The following is a 21,811-nucleotide window of genomic DNA, read 5'->3' on the forward strand; positions in this document are numbered from 1 at the left end:
TGTGCCCAGCTGGCATGTGTGACACACCCAGACTGAGGTGCCTGACAAAAGTATAACAGAGAAATGGAAACTGGGTTGTTGCAGAGGTTTCTTTAACTCTCTACTTCTGGGGGAATTTTTTTTGTTGTCCATATTGTTAGACATATTTGCTGATAGGTGTTTTGAAATTAATTACCAAAATAATTGTAACTGGTGTGATTTACATTGTATTCTTTTGACAAAATATGCAAAATTCTGCAGAATTTTAAAATATTGTGAATTTTAAAATTTTTTGGCATAGAATTGCCCTAGGAGTAATATTCAAAGTTTGTGTCATACTTGATTTCAAGCAAGGATAAACTCTGTTGGGGCAAATGTTAGCTTGACTTGTCTACGCTTAGGGACCAACAGCAATGTGGTTACCTAGATTGCTAGCCACCAATGGCTCAGACAGGGCTAATCCCAAGTATAGATGATCTGAAGTGATATTCTCTTCGGTAACCCCAGTAGAGAAGGACTGGAAGAGAATGGAGAATAAATTATTCATATCCCTTAGGTCTAGGGTTGAGCTGCTGTACATGTTGCATCTTTTCTGTTGATTATAGATGTAGGGCTTGAACTTCCAGGGTTGTTAGATTTTGTGAGCTTTCACATGCAGCTATGCTTGAATAATGATTAACTGCAATCAGGTTGCTAGCTATTTTGCAGTTGCAGATTAAATAAACTCTCAAGTCTGTAGGTCAGTAATTTGATGTCACTCATGCTTTGTCCTAGCACTTTAGGTTAAATTCCATGGCCATGAAAAAGTTGGCCCTTTTTCAATTGGTGTGGTGGGTGTAGCTAAGATAACTCCTTTGAGAGTTAAATATAATAGTGTAATGGATTGACAAAAATATCAAAATGTTGCTGTCTTATGGCTTTTTTTTGTTTATAATATTTCTTTCTTACATTGCGGTTTGACAGCTGCTGCAGAGAGGAGTCTAACGGTAGACTTATAGCAGTCAACTGTATGTAGATATTATGGAGGTCCATTACATGGTCCTTTCTCTCCATTCATATATTTTGGAGCAATGAAATAATTTAACAATGTTGACATTTGACATACAGTAGTTGACATCTGAGTTAGAAGCAGTGAAGGGAATGGGTCAGTTCATACCTCAGCTATTTTAGGCCATCTGCACACTGACATTGCTGCTTTGGTTACACTTTGTTTCCCATTTTGAAGGTTTTCTTAACAATTGTTGCAGCTAGAGACTTCTTTTAAATGAAAGCTGATACTTGGGAGAAAAGTTGAGTGGTGTGTCTGGTGTCTCTTCTCCCAATGAACTAGTTCTGCAGGTACACACTGTGCTTTGGGACAGACTGTGTTGTCATAAGAATACAGATTATTTTTTTTTAAAGTTACTGATAATTTTTAATCAGTTCATTGCACTTGTTACATCTTTTCTTCTGTACTAGTTTAAGCTACTACAGTAATTCTTTCCATTTCTCAATTAACTTATATTTGTGAACCATATTTAATAGCCACTTAATTAATTTTGCACTTGCTTTTTTTAAGAAGGAATTTCTTGGATGGTCTTGTGGCTAAGGCACAGGACTGAGATTTGGGAGGTCTGGGTTCTTTCTTGGCTTTGTCACAGGCTGACTTAAACACATCATTTAATTTCTCTGTGCCCCAGTTCCTCGTGTGTAATGAGGTTACTACTTTCTTACCTCATGGAGGTTTTGAAGGTAAATCCACTGAAGTGTAAATCTATTATATGAGCCACCCAGGTATTATAAAAAGAAAAGGAGTACTTGTCGCACCTTAGAGACTAACAAATTTATCTGAGCATAGGCTTTTGTGAGCTACAGCTCACTTCATCGGATGCATTCAATGAAGTGAGCTGTAGCTCACAAAAGCTTATGCTCAGATAAATTTTGTTAGTCTGTAAGGTGCCACAAGTCTTCCTTTTCTTTTTGTGAATACAGACTAACAAGGCTGCTACTCTGAAACCAGGTATTATAATGAACATTAGAGAAAAGCTTGTAAATAATCAGACTTGAACTTCCTTCACAGAGCTCAAATGATACGTTCCCAACAGCAATGCATATTGCTGCTGCACAAGAAGTTAATGAAGTGTTGTTACCCGGACTACAGAAGCTACAAGATGCACTTGAAGCAAAATCCAAAGAGTTTTCCCAAATCATAAAAATAGGGCGCACTCATACACAGGATGCTGTTCCACTTTCTCTTGGGCAGGTATAAAACACTAAGTAATATATAACTTTGTACAAAAATGTTATTCACTTGTTTGAAGCATTGTTGTAAATTAATGGAGGTAATTGTTAATTTTCATCATGGTACGTACAGGTGAAAAATTTGCTCAGCAATTGAAGACAAAGTATTGAAGGTCAACAGAATCTTAGTTCACAATATTTTATTATAGGTTCATATTTACTGAAAGTTAATGCACAACATTTCTTGGGTGTTTTGCATGCAGGGCTTCAAGAATTTTCTTTGATCATTGTGTGTTCTTTTAACCAGTGGATTTAAAGAAAAGAAATCACTTTGAGTAGACTATATCAAGACTGCACAAGTAAATGTAAAATATATTTAAAATGATAAAAGTAGACTGTCATATGGGTATTACGTATGCTTCTTTCTTTTCAGCCAGATGACCAATATTATTGAAGGAGTTTGGCTGGATAACTCATTAATGCAAATGTAACACGATCTGCAAAAATTCAAACTGAAAAAAAATAGTACAAATCTTTTTCTAATGTTTATGGTAGTAATAATAATGTTCAGAAAAGTGATTTTTTTTCAGTTGATGGTATCCCTTTATGGGAACAATGTCAAGCTAAAAATTGTGTTTGCAGTTATTTCTATTGCAGTAGCATCCAAAGGGTCCAGTCAGGTTTAGGCCTTATTCTGTAAATTCATAGAAAGACTGTTCCTATCCTGTACGCTTGCCCTTGCTGAAATAATTATTTAAACCATTTTCAGTTAAACTGATTCAACTTTGTGTGGCAACAAGTCCTAAGACTCCCTGATCTTGTAATCCAAACCTGTGTGGAATATGCTGACTCATTGCACTCTCTGAGTTGATTACAGGATCAGGGCCCAAGATAAGCAACCTCCAAAAGGTGAAAGGAGAGGGAAAGAGACAGTCTCTATACAGATGTATGCTGGTTGGATCTCCACATTTAGGTGCAGAACTATTTCCAGTACAAGAGCAGTCTGTTAACTTAACCTACTCCGTTTCATAGTAAAATTAGATAGACTATTGCTTAGATTTTATTTTTAAATAAAAGTGTTGTGATATTAAATTACAAAATACCAATTCTAGTCACTAATTCTTGGTTTTCTGTGTTTTGTTTTTTTTCCCTTTCAAAGGAATTCAGTGCTTATGTGCAACAAATTAAATATGGTGTGGCTAGGATTAAATCAGCCATGCCAAGAGTCTATGAGCTGGCAGCTGGTGGCACTGCAGTTGGTACAGGATTAAATACCAGGATTGGTTTTGCTGAGAAGGTTGCTGCTAAAGTGTCTTCACTGACAGGTAAGGATGACACAAAAGAAGAGATTCTTCTTCAAGTGATTGCATATGTGCATTCCATTCTTGGTGTCTGTGCACCCAGCACATGGCTGTCAAAAACTTTTTCCCTCAGCAGTACCCATTAGGTGGCTCGAGTTCCCCCTTTTTGCTGTGTGCCACTGCATGCAGGTGTAGAGGGCAGAGTCAACACAGCCCTCCTCATTTTCTTCTTACGGCCCAGAATGGTCATCGGAACCCTCTTCGATAGCAGAACAGCGCGCGCTCTCTCTCTCGCGCTCTCTCAGCTTTTGTGAATAGTAGTGTACATCATATAGTTAATAAATTTTAGTGATTTTTTTTTTAAAAATTCAGATTGTTTTTGTTGTTTTTCCCCATTTGAGGATTTTTTTTTTTCTGCATATGGTACCCAGGTCACTAGGATTCAAGCCATGTGCTTCTTGCTTGAGGCCTGTGCCAGTGAGCGACCCTCACAATAGCTGCCTGAAGTGCTTGGGTGAAACACACGTTAAAGGCCAGTGCCCCATTTGCAAGGAGTTCTAGCCTAGAGTGAAGAAGGATAGGGAGGCTAGGCTGAAATTCCTGCCGATGGAGGCGGCACTCAGGCTACTGTCAGACCTGTCCCGATTTGACTCTGTTCTGAGTGCTGCAGCTTTGGTGAGAAGCATACTTCTAGCTTCAGTTGTATCCTGGCACCAATCTTTCACTCATACTGAGGAACAAATATGAGACTTCCAAAGAAGACCTGGTTGGGGCAAGGTCTTCACTGTCTAAGTCTACTAAGATGGGCAAGAAGGTGTTGAGTAGAGTGCACCTGAAACCTCCTCCAAATCGGTGCCTTGGTTGAGACAGTTGGCTCTGGTGCCTCCGAGAACACTATAAAGCCTGGTGCCAGAGGTGGCACTGTCATCATCTTCCGTCCCTCAGGAGACTGTCTCAGTGCCGAATACCCTGGAGGCATTTGTGGCGGCAAAGAATCTGCTCTGCCTCTGAGTTCCAGTGTCACCATCATCCCAGGAGTTGGATCCCTCAGCACTGTTGTCCTATCTGGAACCAGTAGTTCAACCTTTGGTACTGCAGCTGCCTGCTTCCCGCACAGGTGGCCTTTTGGTACCATCCAAGGGGAAAGCCACAGTGACGACAGTGCTCCACTCATCACCAGGTTCTTGGCACCAGTCTCTGGCACTCACTGGATCAGCTCCTCTGTGATCAAAGGAAAAGAAGTCTTCGTCATTGGATTTGGAGGTGGGATTGTACGTCTCACAAACCAGAAGCAGGACCCCTGGTCTCCTCACAGATCCTCTCTCCCTCCTGAAGGCTCGCAGCGGTAAGCTGGAACTGCCATGAAAATGTGGCCAGGCCAGTGGGCTCACCCTGTATCAGTGGCCATCTTGGAACCCTTAGGGTTTTCCCCCACCTTCCCGATCTTCCCCTCACCGTGCATACTCAGTCCCCTCATCTAGAAGGACAGCGTCTGTGCACCAGGGAGCTCCATGTCTAGAGTCCAGTACCGAGCATCAAGAAGTCGTCATGGAGCCAGAGCAACAGCCTATAGAAAAGATTCTACCACCTCCAGTCTTGGCTTCCTCTTTGTCCTCTCCAGATAAAGCGTTTTTGTCAGGCAACTTCACCTCCTCCTGATGATTTTAAAGTTTATCAGGAGCTGTTGAAGAGCATGGCTGCAGATTTGGGTGTACAGGCTGAGGATGTCGGGGAGAATCATCACATTACCCAGTTGGCATTTTATCATCTGTTGGTCCCTCCAGGGCAGCTCTGCCAATTCATGAGGCAATGCTAAAGCCTATAAAGGCTCTATGGAAGATTCCATCTTCATTGCCTCCCACCTCAAAAAGGGAAGAAAGAAAATATTATGTACCCTCCCCAGGTTTTGAATACCTTTATACTCACTCACTAGTGGGCTCATTAGTTGTGACAGCAGCTAGTAAGAGCGAGCAACAAGGGCGCTAGTTTACCGTCCCCAAATCAAAAAATGCTAAAAGGCTGGACTTATTTGACGGCTTATTTTACGGCTGCATATTGGTAACCAATTGGCTCTGCTGGGATAGTATGTTTTTAATTTGAGGTTCCATGGAGATGTTCAGAGAGCTGCTTCTAGAGAATGCCAGGCAGGAGTTCTCTTCCCTGGTCAATGAGGGCAGACTAGTTGCGAGAACATCACTCTGGGCAGAGCCAAATGCAGCAGACTCAGCAGCTAGAACCATGGCTTCCATGCTCACCATGGACATCATCCTGATTGTAGCTTTCTGGTCTTCCCTATGAAGTCCAAAATACAATTCAGGACTTACCATTTGATGGTCCTTTTCAATTTTTAGACCAGATGGACAGCAAGTTTCTTGAACTTAAGGACTCTAGTGTCCTTGGACTTGTACACACCTGCCCCAGTCAGAAAGCACTATTGGCCCCAGCAGATGCACCCATATTCTGGTCCACCTCCTCAACAGGAGTTGTCCAAAAAGAGGTCCAGGGGTTATAGGCATATGCATCCCCTTTCTGCTGCTTCAGCTCCAGTTCCAGGCCCTTCAAGACACCCAGGAAGTACAAAGCATTCATTTTAATGGGCTGGTCAAGGTTGCCATGCCAGTCTCTGTGTCTCCAGACCCAAACTCCCTCACCTTCACAAACCATCTGTCCCGCTTCCACAGTGCTTGGTCCCAAATTACTTCAGATTAGTGGGTTTTGAACTCTGTGGAGGGTAGAATACACTCTACAGTTTGCTTCTATCCCTCCCTCTCCCTCTTCCGAGACCATTCTCGTGAGGAGCCCCTCATTCATCTCTCCTTCAGTTGGAAGCCATAGAGCGGGTTCCACGTGGTCTAAAAGGGAAGGGTTTGTAGTCTAGCTATTACATAATCCCAAAGGTGAAGGGGGCAGGGTGTCTCATACCAATCTTAGACTTGTGTCAACTCTGCAGGTTCTTGAAAAAGATACTGTTCCGCATGGTCAGCACAGCTTCTGTTGTTCCCTCTTTGGCCTGTGGAGAATGGTATGATTCCCTCAGCTTAAAGGATGCCTACTTCCATGTGTCAATCAAGCCCACAAGAGGTACCTCCAATGTCTGGTAATTCAAAATCATTACCAGTTCATTGTACTACTTTTTGGCCTGTCAGCAGCACCCATGGTGTTCACAAAAGTTATAGCAGTAGTAACTGCATTCCTCTGAAGATCAGAAGTTCACGTTGATCTCTACCTGGAGGACTGGCTTTTCGTGGGCTGGTCCAAACCGCAAGTATGTAGCAGTGTAACCCTGATTCAGTCAACATTCAATGCCTTGGGACTATTAATGTAGAAAAGTCCCCCTTCTCCCCAGTCCAGAGGATAGAGTTTATAGGGGCTGTACTGAATTCATGACAAGCAAGGGCCATTCTTCGAGACTCCAGGTTCCAGGCAACTTGATCATTTGTTATAGGTTTGAAGTTTCACCCATCAGAACAGCACGAAACTGTTTGAGACTTCTGGGACATGCGGCCTTTTGCACCTATAGTGTTTCAATATGCCAGACTGCACCGAAGAACTCTGCAGGGCTGGCTGGCATCAGTCTAGTCAGCAAACCACCATCAGTCAGCCTTCATGGTGAGGATGCCATCCCATGTCCTCACCTCTCTAGATTGTTGGACAAATCCAGCTAACATATGTGTGTGCATTCTCTTTGCCTGCCTGCAACAGATGCTCACACTGGTGACAGATGAATCTGCTCTAGAGTAGGGAGCCCACGTGGGTTCTCTGCAGACGCAGCTCCTCAAAAGATTTAACCTTACACATCAGTGTCAGAGAACTAAAAGCTGTCAGATGGGCATGCAAAGTGTTTATCACAGATCAGGATAGTAGCCTGCTAGGCCTCACAGACATGTGGTGAGTGTTCTACCTCTACTCTTTCAGGAGGCCACTCTACTCTAGGAGCCCTGTATTGCCAACTCAATAGATCTAGAAGCATTTTACCTGCTGGGGGTATGAAACAACCTAATGGACCAGCTGATCAGATCATTTACAAGTCACCACAAGTGGACTCTTCATCCAGATGTGGCCAGATACATCTCCCAGCAGTGGGGGTTTCAGTGCACCTACTGTTCTTGCTGTCAGTGGTGTCAGGAGGCATCACCCTTCACTTGAACTGGCTCTCACATGTACTGGTAAATTTGTTGCTTGTCCCCAGCTGCTGATACTTAGTACTTTGGTTGAGCTTTTTCACTAAAAGGCTCACAGTATAGGAATTAATAATTACTGCTGCCTCTTCCTTACATCAGCTGCTGCATCTCATGGTGGCTTTCCATCTGCCCTGTGCATGCTAAGCCTCTTCCAGATCTTACTGTTTGTTGAGAACAAGAGAAGGCCTCCCTAAAATTAACATACAATCTGAAAAGTAACTAACTTGAATTGTTAAGAGGGAAAAATACACAGATTAAGGCTGAATTGTAAGAGTTTCTTTAAATTGGCAAAGTTGTCTGGGACGAACTGATAATGCCCACGCTTCATTACAATGTTAAGGTTGTGAATTTTAAGTACTCAAAAGGAAATGTAGAGTGGTTGTAAACACTTAAATATCTTACTCTTGTACATAATGCTGACCTTAGATGTGATAGTCTTGTTCTTTGGGTGTTTGCATGTGTGCGTGCCTCGTGCACGGTTGTCGGAGAGCTTTTTTCCCTCAGCAGTTCCTGTCAGGGTGATTCACGTGCCCTCTGTCACAATGTGCTACTGTGTGCTGGTATGAGAGGGTGGAACTGCCTCTGAACCACCTTAGTTTCTTCTTACCTCCACTGACGGTTGTTCGTAATTTCAGACTTTTTGTCATAAGCTTCCATCACTCCTTTGTCTGTATGCCCTGTTATTGTTAGGAAGTAGTTAGTTAAAGTTAAGTTAGTTTTAACTAGTTTTAGTGATAGATTTTAGTTTTACGTCTTTTGGACTAATTTTTCATTTTTCAGAACTGGGATCAGTACTGAAGTGATGCCACAGTCACCAGGTTATAAGACCCATTGTACATGCACTAAGCCTATGCCAGTGAGTAACCCACACCCAGCCTGTTTTGAAATGTTTGGGAGAATCCCACATAATTTACAAATGTTACTTTTGTAAGGGACTAACAGTATGTACGTACAGAGCTGCACTGCTGCAGCCCGTCTGGTGAAGACGCTCTATGCCTACAGGAGAGAGCTCTTCTGTTTTCATAAAAAAACCACCTCCATGAGCAGCATAGGTTATGTTGATGAGAGAAGCTCTGCCGCCGACATAAGTGTTCATATGCACGGCGCTATGTCAGTGTAACTTATGTCGCTCAGGGGTGGAATATTCACACCCTCTGAGCAACATATGTTATGCCAACATAGGCTAAGTCTACACAACAGACTAAGTCGTGCTCAAAGAAAGAGTGGTGTGGCTCAAATATTTGCTCATGGAGGCAGCACTTTGCCCCCCATCAGACTCGTCTCATGCAGAGTGCGCCCCGGATAAATCGGCCTCCATACGGTGCACACCAGGGATGTCTGCAGCCTCTTGGTACCATTCAGCAGTATTGCAGAAAAGTTTTAGACTCTCCTCAGGCTCGATATCTTGCTCATGAGTGTTGGTGCTGAAGCCTAGTAGAGGCAGAGACTTTGAGACAGTTGAGGGAGAGTCTCCTGCTGGAGCATTCTTCAGCTAAGAAGAAGGGGGCGCTGCATCTGGAGCCTGTGCCAGATTTGTCCAGCACATCCCCTGAAAGGTCTCTGAGACAGACCTCTTGGTCATTGCCGCTTCCAACCACCGTGAAAGCATGTGCAGCTACAAGAGACCTCCTTAGCCAGTCAGTACTGATATCCCTGGTTGTGCAAGAGGGTTTGCACTCAGTCCCAATGTTTGTGGCACCTATCTCTCCACATCAGGAACTCACTGTACAGTTACCTCCCAAACTTCTGCAAAGGCCAGTGCAGTCGAAAGGCAAGCCACCTTTGATATCTCTGGTACCACCGTCCCTGGGCCCAGGCTACCTCTCTCCAGTCCCAAATGGTTGTGCCCCACTGATGTTGGACATTTCAGATTCTTCCTCTTCAGATTCAAAGGTGGATTCATCTGCATCTCCATCACAGATTTGGGGACCACAGGTCATGCAACAGTCACAGCACTGGCCACCTCCTTTTAAGGAGGAATGGCCCGTTCAAGGCTGGGTCCCAGGCCCATATCAGTGGCCATTCCAGACACCACAGGACATCCCTCTAGGACCTCCCACAACTGTCTCATTCATTGTCTTCAAGACCGCTCAGGGGGCATTGGCACTGGGAGCATCATACTCCAGTAACCAGTACCAAGCAGCCAGAAGTCACTCCCCACTGCAAGTCATGGAGCAGCCACCATCTCAGAATCCTGTGACATCCTCTTCCTCATGGCCGGACAAGGCTGTTGAGGTGGCAGGCCATTCACCAGCCCCAAAGGACCACTGGGCTCATCAAAATCTATTGAAAATGGTGGCCTCTGTTCTTGATATTCCAGCAGAGGAGGTGCGTGAAAGTTTTAACTAGTTGGTGGACATTATGATATCAGCCAAAGTGACTGCCAATTACTGAAGCCATTATGGAGCTGGTCAAGGCACTGTGGCAGACAGCATCTTCCTTACCTCCCACAGCAAAGCAATTTGAAAGGAGGTAATCCGTCCCCTCAAAGGGATACAAGTATTTCTGTTCTCACCTTCAGCCAGGTTCTTTGGTGGTGGGTGGCGGCTGCTAACGAATGGGAAAGACAAGGACATCAAACATAAGTACTGAAAGGCAAAGATGTGAAGAGAATAGACTTGTTTGGATGCAAACTTTATTCTATAGGGAGGTTTGCAGTCCTGAGCTCTAGACAACAGGCACTCCTGAGCCACTGACTGCATTCTCTGAGAAAACAATATAACATTTAAAGACAAGCTATCAGAGGACTGTAGGCAGGACTTTGCCGTAATGGTAGTTGAAAACAAGCTGGTTGCCAGAATTCTCCAGAACAAGTAATAGGATAAGACAAGTAATAGGCTCCATAGCCTAAAAGATTCCAAGGTGGTGTTAAAATCTCATGGAACCTATACTCTAGCAACAAAGAGGAAGCAGTTTCATTCTCAACAGCCTTACAGTGCTCCTCCACCCTCTGTCTCAAGATCCACCAAGGAGAAAGGGCAGGGGTTATAGGAGACATCTGCTGCCCTTCTCTTCAGCATCAGTGGGCTCATCCTACCCAGCCACCTCACCCAAACAGACATTTTGATATGTTGGTCAAGGGCAGTGAACCAGTGACTCTAGTTCCTTCTGTTTCCACCCTTTGTTTAAAAATAGTTTATCCCATTTCCTAAGTGCTTGGGCCCATGCAACATTGGATTGGTGGGTCTTAAGCACGATGGAACTGGGGTATGCCCTCCAGTTCACTTCTCCTTGTCGTTGTCGTCCTCCTCCCAACCTTTCCCATCTCTCTTCAGGAACCACTCTCATGAGATCATCCTTCACCAGGAGATTCGATTCACTTCTTCAGGCAAAGGGAAAGGCTTGTTCTCCCTCTGCTTCCTGATCCCTGAACAAAAGGTTGTCTTGGACCTATTTTAGATCTAAGAGATTTGAATGAATTCCTAAAGAAAATAAAATTCTGCATGGTCACTGTCAAGGTTCCTTCCCCACTCTGAACTCTAGGGTACAGATGTAGGAACCTGCATGAAAGACCCCCTAAACTTATTCTTACCAGCTTAGGTTAAAAACTTCCCCCAGGTACAAACTTTGCCTTGTACTTGAACCGTATGTTGCTTCCGCCAAGCATGTTAACAAAGAACAGGGAAAGAGCCCACTTGGAGACGTCTTTCCCCAAAATATCCCCCCAAGCCCTACACCCCCTTTCCTGGGGAAGGCTTGATAAAAATCCTCACCAATTTGTACAGGTGAACACAGACCCAAACCCTTTGATCTTAAGAACAATGAAAAATCAATCAGGTTCTTAAAAGAAGAATTTTAATTAAATAAAAGGTAAAAGAATCATCTCTGTAAAATCAGGATGGTAAATACCTTACAGAGTAATCAAATTCAAAACACAGAGAATCCCTCTAGGCAAAACCTTAAGTTACAAAAAGACACAAACAGGAATATACATTCCATCCACCACTGCGTATTTTACCAGCCATTAAACAAAAGGAAATCTAATGCATTTCTAGCTAGATTATTTACTAACTAACAGAAGTTCTGAGGCTGCATTCCTGATCTGTTCTCAGCAAAAGCATCACACAGACAGACACCCTTTGTCGTCCCCATCCCCCCCCCCCCCCCACCAAGCTTTGAAAGTATCTTGTCTCCTCATTGGTCATTTTGGTCAGGTGCTAGCGAGGTTATCGTAGCTTCTTAACCCTTTACAGGTGAAAGGGTTTTGCCTCTGGCCAAGAGGGATTTTATAGCACTGTATACAGAAAGGTGGTTACCTTTCCCTTTATATTTGACAGTCACCCTAGCCTCGATTTATTCCCTCCCTGGAACAGGGGGACTGGTATGCTGCCCTCGACTTAGAGGATGCTTACTTTCATGTCACAGGTTTCAAAGTAGCAGCCATGTTAGTCTGTATTCGCAAAAAGAAAAGGAGTACTTGTGGCACCTTAGAGACTAACATTTATTTGAGCATAAGCTTTTGTGAGCTACAGCTCACTTCATCGGATGTATGAAGTGAGCTGTAGCTCACGAAAGCTTATGCTCAAATAAATGTTAGTCTCTAAGGTGCCACAAGTACTCCTTTTCTTTTTGAGGAATTCGTGTGTTTCTGTACCTGGGTCACTGGTTGCTCAAGGATCGGTCTGAGGCTCAGGTGTTAACCAGTGTATCCATCGTCCTGTCCACATTCAATGCATTGGGGCTCCTAATAAATGGGGACAAGTCAATTCTAAAACCAGTTGAGAGAATGGAGTTTTTTGGAATGGTCTTAGACTCCACAAAGGCCCCAAGGCCTTGCTACCACAATCTAGGTTTGAAGTGCTACAGGGTTTGGTGCTATGACTGAAGTGTATCCTCTCACCATGGTGCACAGCTGCCTCACTCTTCTAGGTCACATGGCAAGCGTATACCTATGTGATTCAACATGCCAAGCTGCATCTTAGAAAGATGCAGGCATCAGTGTATGCCGCAAGTTGTTGTCATTTGGAGAAGGTGGTTCGAGTACCAGTGTCAGTTTTGTCATCTCTGGATTGGTGGGTGGACGCTCTGAAAGTCTATGGAGTTCTCTTTATCCCCCTCATTACCAACCCTCACTTTGATACAAACACGTCAACCCTGGGTTGGGGAGTTCATTTGGGGTCCCTGCAGACTCAGTCTCTTGTCATCTCAGGATCTAATGACTCATATAAATGTCAGGGAGTTAAGAGCTGTGTGACTAGCCTGTTCAGCTTTCTTCCTTTATATAGTAGGAAAGAAGTTGTTCATTCTGACAACTCTGCAACTGTGCTTTGTAAACAGACAGGGAGGAGCATGGTTGACCCAGCTATGCTAGGAGGCAATTCGCTTCTGGAACTTTTGCATAACCAATTCAATTAATCTCAGTCCTGCTTACTTTCCAGGGAAACAGAACACTTTGGGAAATCAACTGAGTAGGACCTTCTCTGATCACCACAAGTGGTCTTTATGCTTGTACATTACCAAATCCATCTTCCAGCTCTGGGGGACTCCCTACGTGGATCTGTTTGCAACAGAGTCCAACAGAAAATGCCGTTGGTTTTGTTCTGAGGGAGGTCTTAGCCCAGGCATATGGACACATGCTTTTCTGATACCCTGGAATGACCCCCTCCTGTCTGCCTTTCCTCTGATTCACTTGCTGCCCAGAGTCTTGTTCAAAGTCAAACAAGACCACGCTCATCTCATCCTCACAGCATCAGTATGGGCTTGACAACACTGGTACTGAACCCTGCTGATCTTGCCAATCAAGCCTCTGCTGCCTTTCCTGTTGGATACAGATGTGATTTCTCAGAACCACGGCCGCCTGTTCTATGAGACTTACACCTAATGGTTTGGATGCTTCATGGTAAAAGCCTTTGGAGAGATCCTATTCTAAAGATGTCCAGGAAATGCTTCTGAATAGTAGAAAACCCTCAATTTGGAGCATTTAACTGGCTAAATGGAAAAACCTCTCCATTTGGTCCTGTCAGACAGGCATATCACCAGAGCATGCACCTCTGAACCTCATACTGGACTATCTTCTGTACCTAAAATGTCAGAGTTCAGCAGTTAGCTGCCAAAAGTACTTTTACAGAGTTATCTTAGCTGTCCATACCTCAGGGAATAGTAGATCCTTTTTCTCCAACCCCATTGTTGATAGATTCCTAAAGGGCTTGGATCAGATAGGATCTTGCACATGGGAGTACAGTCTATCCTTGGGATCTGAACTTGGTCCTAACAAAGTTAATGGGACCACCATTTGAATCCTTTGCAACTTGCTCTCTGCTCCACCTTTCTATGAAGGTAGCATTTTTAGTTGCCATTACTCAGCCAGAAGGGTGAACAAGTTGAGATTCCTATTGTCAGAAATTCCCAATACAGTGTTCCATAAGGATAAGTTTATCTTCTCCCTCACCCAAAACTTCTCACAAAGGTAGTCTCTAATTTTCACATTAACCAGGCAATCTGTTTACTGACATCCCATGAGCATAGAGATGAAGAGGTGCTTCATTTATTAGATGTGAGAAGGGCTTTAGTTTTCTACCAGGAGTGTACTAAGTCCTTTAGATCCTGCACACAGTTGTTTTGTTGTGGTTGCGGACAGAGATAAGGGCTGACCAGTTCCCACTCAGAGAATTTCATCTTGGATCTCTTTGTGCATTTGTTTATGCTACCAGTTGGCTGATATAGACCCACCAGCTAGAGTATTGGTGTATTCTGCTGGAGCACAAGCAACTTTGGCAGCTTTCTTGGCGCAAGTGCTGATCATAGAAATTTGTAAAACAGCAGCTTGGTCATCAGTCCACACTTCTGCTTCTCATTATGCCATTTCCTTTCAGTTCAGGGATGGTGCCAGTTTCAGACAGGTTGTCCTGCAATCACTGTGCAGGTAGACTGCAAGTCTATCTCCATGTTTGACTGCCTGAGAGTCACCTGCAATAGAATGGACATGTGCAAACACTTGAACAAAAAAGTTACCTACCTTTCTGTAACTGTTGTTGTTTGAGATGAGTTGTACATGTCCATTCCATGACCTACCCTCCTTTCCCTCTCTATCAGAGTCTATTAGGTACGAAGGAACTGAAGGGGGTGATGCAATGCCATGTGGTGACAGGGTGTTTGAGCCACCCTAGTGGGTACTTTTGAGGAGAGAACTTTTCTGACAGCATGAGGCATGCACGCACCTACCGTGGAATGGACATGTGCAACACATCTCGAACAGTTACAGAAAGGTAGGTAACCGTTTTTTCCTCAAACAATACCACCATGATAAGAACTTTTCTTTAGGAAACTTTTGGTTGTCAGAAGTCTGGAGAAGAAAACATTCTGCTTGACTTGGCTGCTTAATATTTTTACTTCTATATTCTCTATTATGATTTTTGTATTAACTAGACAGCATTTCAAGAGCTTTGGCTAAGGGCATGCTGCTTTAACTAATGATTATGCCTCAAAAACCTTTAATACTCATTTCTCCTTAGGCTTGCCTTTTATCACTGCTCCAAATAAGTTTGAAGCTCTTGCTGCTCACGATGCTCTAGTTGAACTCAGTGGGGCCATGAACACTGTGGCTTGCAGTCTGATGAAGATAGCTAATGATATTCGTTTCTTGGGTTCTGGACCACGCTCTGGTCTAGGTGAACTCATCCTGCCTGAAAATGAACCTGGAAGCAGCATCATGCCAGGTAGTGTATCCAATAACAAATGTCAATTACATTTGTGTGGAAAAGTAAGAGTAATTATTAACAGTTACATGTAGAACTATATCACAGAGTTCAGTGGTAAAATGGTATGAAGCACTGAAATGATGCAGTTTTTGCCAGCCACAAATTCTCCATTTTTGTCCACAAAAATGTGTGTGTGTAAAATTATTTGCTTTATAGTGTGTGTGTGTGTGTGTGTGTGTTTTGGAGAGATGTGGTATAAAGGTTTAGTTGGCATGAGTCTGGGAAGAGCACATTACTTATGATTGGTAAAGCCAACATTTTTTATGCAAAGGTTTTTATTGTCGCAGATTTTTAGATTTACCCTCTGAATTCAAATAGCATCTGTTATTCAACTTTAACAAATAAGGGTAGATTATCTTGGGGACTGTGGATAAAATTTCATCCCTCCCTCCCAACTAGTGAAGATTGCATGAGGAAGAGGAGTGAGGGAGCGGAATAAGGACTTCGAAAACTCTTCTTCCTCCCCTTTCTAAAAAGTAATTCAAAGCAGGCCCTTCATGTGTTTAAGTGAATACTTGCAGATGGAATGGGTACTTGTGTGTGTGTGTGTGTGTGGTGTGTGATCTTTGTCTGTTTAGTTCCACATATAAATACAAACTATTGTGGCAGCTTGTGGGTTTTTTCTTCTGCAGAATATTTTTAAATGGGAGGGGTTTTAGGATTGAAACATGCACATAAATTTTCTGATCCAAATGGCCTTTGATTCTGATTTCTTTCCTCTGAAGTAAATGAAGTTTGTGCAGGTCATTTCTCCATATTGAGATAAGGGTGGAAGCCAACTGCCCAGTTCACGTGCTCCTGGAAGGTTGCCAGTGCAGCCCTCATCTTAAAGTTTGGACAGCCCTGCTTTAAAGTGTAATCTTGCAGCTCCTCCTTTCCTCCTCAAAGAAAGGGGAGAAATGTAATTTTTAAAAAGTTTTGATTGTTTTGTGGGAGCTACGAAGGGGTATAAGTTTCGGAATAACAACCTTTGTCTTGAGTAGCAAGGCATTCTGGGAGGCAAACAGTTGTCAAGGACATACAAGGTAAATGTCTGACAGGCTTCTCACAGCATAAACAAATCCTAGTTGTTATCAGAAAAGTGCAGTGGGTTTAATAAATCTGTGCCTATATGTTGTTCACTGCTTGACTGCCGTTTCTTAAAATCACATTTACCATTTCTGAGAATTTAAATTCAAAAACCAAAAACTGGAGAACTTGGTTTTTTTTCGTTCGGTTGGGTTATTTTTAAACACTTTCCCCTCCCCAACAGGAAAAGTAAACCCTACCCAGTGTGAGGCCGTAACCATGGTGGCAGCTCAAGTGATGGGAAATCATGTTGCTGTTACAGTGGGAGGCAGCAATGGACATTTTGAATTGAATGTTTTCAAGCCCATGATTGTAAGCTCAAAACATTTTTTTAAATTAAAAAAAACAGTTATCTTACTGTATATCCTTAGGGAATAATTTCAGCGATTGCTTGGACAGCACAAGCCCTAGAGAGGCAGAGAATATGAATATTAGAAGAATCTTAAATTCTGCTTGATGATAAATAGCTCATCATTTTGAGAGAGAACTGGCTGTCCAATATGTAAGAATTGAGTTTTTTTAGTACTTCGTCATAGAAATGCATTATAAACTGTAATTATCATAGTGCCCCTAGGAGAAAAGGGCAGATGGCAAAACTGAGGCAGCAAGAATAACTTGTTTAAAGCCAAAAAGGATCTGTGTCAGAGCTGAGGTTTTGAACTGAGGAATTCCTAATTTCCATTCCAGTGCGCAAAAGACTTCGTTTTGTTGTGCAGTCCCTTTGGCCTTCCTGCAGTACTCACCCCAATTGCCTGGCAAGCCACTTATTAAATTAATTAACTGTTCAGATTTACATTACAAATGTTTAAAATGTAAATTCAGAATAATAATCTTGGGTTCGAGGTCCCTAAAATATTTATCTTATGCATTTCCTAGAAGGAGACATCAGAATCTTAATGTGACAGTTTCCTTACTGTGTTTAATGGCAGATGCACAGCTGAGCACAGGAGTATATAGCATACACAGTTAATCACTTTGACAGTTGAAATTTCAGGCTAAATCATACCTATATTACTTCCAGTAAAAATTTTGAGAGAGTTGAATCCACATGCTGTCTGATTCATTCTGCTTCTGGGAGGTGTCAAGGCAACAAGTACTTCATTTGCACACCTATCTTGTCTGGGTGCTTATTTTCCCTCTAGACTGGATTGTGCAGGGCATGGAGGAATAGAAGGAAACTTGTTTAGTGTAGGTGGAGAAAGAAAACAAAGGACTAAGGGGGCGGCCTTTCTCCATGAAGGGAGAGTTAGGAAGAGGAGGAATGCACAGGGGAGAAATTGTGGGAAAGAATAGAGACAAAAGCATAAAAACAGGGAAGTGTGGTGAAGGAAGACCAAAAAGTCAAAACGAGAAGAAAAAATAAAGTAGGAGATACAGCAGGAGAGATCATCATGAAAATAACAATAGGGCTGGGCTTGCAGAGTAGGCTACATTATAGCAGAAAGGTCAGGGCAGTAAAAACAGTGAGGGGCATGTAGGAAGCAATATTTTGTTTTCTTGCACCTGGCCATTTACTGTCTGCAACTTTCTTCATTTTTTCATGCTGTTTAAGGGTATTTTAAACCAAATGAATAGACTATTAAAAGCGGTATGTACTTGTCTATGAATCTCCTAAATAGACCTAGTAAGGAAATTGTTTTCATTTGAATAAGCATCTTTCTTCAAAGTCTCTAACTTTGACAATAATAATAGCATACTGAACAGCTACAGTAATATTCCCAATCGGAGATATAGGTGTCCCTTTCCATTATTATTCTTTACTAAACTTTGGCTTTAGTGCTATAACTGGATGCTGTTTCGGGGTAATTGACTGCCAGAGGGTATGCCAATTGTGCATCCACTTAATAATTTTAAATATCTTTTATTGATGTGTTTAAAATTCATACTTCTCTTTCTGAAATCACTTACATAGCACATGTTTAATCTATTGATTTCTAAGTAGTTTACAAACATGCTTTGCTTATATATTCAATGGTACGGATAATGTCTACTGCTGATGTCTACTAAGTGTTCTTCAGGATATGAAATGCTTCACATAAAGTGCTTTTTTTAAAATATCAGTGACTCAATTTATATCGCAAAAGGAAGAGTACAGTACAGGACACAATCCTTTGCTAAAGATGTACTGTAAACTGGATGGATATTATAAGGCTTTTAAGAAATGATGTATCTAATAACTTTCTGCATTTTTTAGATTAAAAATGTATTAAACTCTGCAAGGCTCCTTGGAGATGTCTCTGTTTCCTTCACTGACAATTGTGTGGTCGGAATCCAAGCCAACACGGAGAGGATCAACAAACTAATGAACGAGTCTTTGATGCTGGTGACGGCGCTTAATCCCCACATAGGTAAAAGTCTGAGGCTGATATCTATTCATTAGAATATATAAATTTCTCAAAAAAAAATATAGTGAAAGTTACTGTGAATAACCAAGCAGTAGATTACTCTGCTTAACAAGGTACAATGTTTCAGACTTCTTATATTTTGTTCTTTGATCAAGAATGCACTCAAGTGCTTGATCAAAAATTAGTTTTTTCTTTGTTGACAAACTGAATTAATAAGAGAATTCATTATGGCCAGGTAACTTTTTGTTTCTTTTTTTTCCCTTTTTTTCATAAGACTATTTCTAGTTGTTTACCTACATATTTCGAAAAATTCCATCACGTTGTGATGTGTTAGAAAACTAGCGCAGACAATTACACAATCAAGGCCCTGTGTTGGTAGGGGAACCTGTATATCCCAGACTCATGAGTAAGGCTAAGTTTTTTGTCATGGATATTTTTAGTAAAAGTCAGGGACAGATCACAGGAAATAAACAAAAATTCATGGCAGCCCGTGACCTGTCCCTGACTTTCACTAAAAATATCCCTGACAAAAGGGGTAGGTGGGTTCAGCACCCACTGCTGTTGGGGCTCCTGGGTTCCCCACTGCTGCAGTGTATGGGAGCTCTGGGGTCCCCCTGCCCCGGGGCTGGGCTGCTGCGGGTTCCCCCCGCCCTGGGAAGCTGGTAGCTGCAGGGTCCCCCAGCCGTCCACCAAGGCTGAGTAGCTGAGCAGGGTCCACGTGCCCACTGCAGCTGCATAGCTGTGCAGTCACCCCACCAGGTTGGGGGCTGGGAGGTGCGAGGGCAGGGCTAGCTGGGAGCTCCAGCCCCAGGGCAGAAAATATCACGGAGGTCAATGGAAGTCACAGATTACGTGACATAATCGTAGCCTTACTCATGAGTAGGGTGCCTAGGTCACTCTCTTCTAGCCATACTCTCATTTTGTACAGATAACAGTATTATAAATAAAACAAGTACAAAATATGAAATAAATGAAATACACCTTGTGATGTATTATCCTTTTTTATTGTTTTTTGTTCACTCATAAAATTCAGTAGTACTCAGTGTCTTGCATTTGAGTCTACATTAGTGAGGTTGTGCTTTATCTTGCACTAGATCCTGCCTACCTGTTTGCCCTATCCATCCACACAATAATGCCTCTTCTATCTAGTTTAATCACACTGTACACACTGAACAGCATATATATCCCAGAAGCTTTTGCGTCAAGCACTATTGATGAAGGTGAATGTAAATACTGCTGAGGTGTACAGATGTAGAAGCTGGCTAGCATGCTTCATCAGGCTGCTGGCAATGTCAGCACCAAAGATCAAGAAACACTCTTACAGGCTAAGATATGGGTGGGATTTCTTGTCTGCAAGGATGCTGGAGAAGATGGAGGAAAGGGATCTTCAAACTTATCTAAGTCCATTTCTACAGCTTGTCTTCCCCGGCCATATAAACTATACCTGTTATCCTCTTCACAATTTTATGAACTAATATTATTGTATAAATATTAATAACTACCACAACCTTTACTTAATCGGAAGTAGATAAAGAGCAGTTCTTTGAGTGGTTACAGATGTGTATTCCACTCAAGTGTGCACATGCCAAGTGCACGAGAGCTGGAGAACTTTGCCTGTAGGCAGTGCTGCGCTCATGCCTCTGGCCTTTAGCCGCTCCCCAGGCTATTTAAGGGTCCTGCCACCCTGATCCCCCTTTGTCCCTTTACTGCCCGCAGCTACAATCAGAGCGTTTGGTGTGGTTGTTTCTGTTTTCTAGAGTTTTATTGTATGTACACCGGACCCTCACTAGAACGCGAGATTTGGGATCCATGTGCAGTACCGTATTAACGCGGGGACTGCGTTATAGCAGGGACCGCGTTAAAATGAATTCCAATTAAAGTAATTAAATTTGGGATCCATGGCTGCGACTGCGTTATATGCAAATTCGCGCTATATAGATGCGCATTCTAGCGAGGTTCCAGTGTAGTTTAGTAGTACCCCTAGGTTTAGTTGTATTAGTAGATTAAGATTGATTGATATTTACCCTGGGTGATGCCCTCAGTGAGGTTTAAACATTGTCCATCATGTGGGATGTCTATCCCCAAGTGACCCCACCCGTGGTGTGTGTTTGTGCACAAGAGAAGGTCAGATGAAAGAGGTGCTCCATGTTGTTTAAAAAGAAAATTCACGTGGTGAAGGACTTGTGTCTGAAGCAGCACCTCTTAGAGCAGGCCGTGAGGCCTGCTTCAGCACTGGGGACCTCTGCAGATTGCCTGGACCTGCACTCTCCCTCAGAGCTGGCCTGGGATGTAGCTCCCAGCTTGGGGTCTGGTGCTTTCCCTAATGGGAAGTGGGATTGTTCTCCTTTCTTTTGTCCTCCAAGAAAGAGGTCTCACAAGATGAACCAAGGCTATCCAGGACTTGGTGAGAGGCCTTCTTGTCTTTTTAAGAGGACTACTGACTAGCATTGTATGCAAGATGGAGCTGGGCCACCTAACTGCTCCCTGGTACTTCCCCAGGATCCGTTAGACATTGTACCATTGGCTCGGGTACTGGCCTTGTGAATCTGAGTTAGGTATCAACAACATCCTGCATCAGCACTGCCTCTGTCTATGCCATTGGTCTACCAGGCAGCGTCAGACCTGCTCTGCCTTTCCATTCCTGCCCTAATAATTCCATTCCATTCCATTCCATGCCCTAATAATTCAGGAGCATTTGCCAGCAGGGGCGACTGCTGCTTTTGCTGTGCCCTCGGCATCATCTGGTTGGGTTGCAGATTCTCGTTCCTTGGCACTGTATTCTGTTCCACCTAGGGTGACCAGATGTCCTGATTTTTGGGTCTTTTTCTCACATAGGCACCTATTACCCCCCCACCTCCTGACCCGATTTTTGACACTTGCTATCTGGTCAGTCTAGTTCCACCTGACAATCAGTCTTGCAGTCAACATCCTGTTTGGTACTGAGGAACCCATCGTTGCAGATGCTGTCTTTGGCACTGACTATATCTTTGCTGCAGACTTTTATCTTTAGGGTTGGTACT

At 42.9% G+C, this 21,811-nt stretch overlaps 1 protein-coding gene across 3 annotated transcripts in view; it reads left to right on the forward strand.

The window, feature by feature from the left end:
* FH (fumarate hydratase) overlaps nt 1-21,811 on the forward strand; it is a 45,827-nt gene that overhangs the window by 20,493 nt on the left and 3,523 nt on the right. For all 3 annotated transcript variants that reach the window (XM_073332605.2, XM_073332606.1, XM_073332607.2), the window contains 5 exons: nt 2,039-2,221; nt 3,359-3,524; nt 15,133-15,336; nt 16,631-16,758; nt 18,641-18,794. In XM_073332605.2, coding sequence (XP_073188706.1) covers nt 2,039-2,221; nt 3,359-3,524; nt 15,133-15,336; nt 16,631-16,758; nt 18,641-18,794 — 835 coding nt within the window. The remainder of the gene's footprint in view (nt 1-2,038; nt 2,222-3,358; nt 3,525-15,132; nt 15,337-16,630; nt 16,759-18,640; nt 18,795-21,811) is intronic.

This window comes from Lepidochelys kempii, chromosome 2 (genome assembly GCF_965140285.1).
Source record: "Lepidochelys kempii isolate rLepKem1 chromosome 2, rLepKem1.hap1, whole genome shotgun sequence".
NCBI classification, from domain to species: domain Eukaryota; kingdom Metazoa; phylum Chordata; order Testudines; family Cheloniidae; genus Lepidochelys; species Lepidochelys kempii.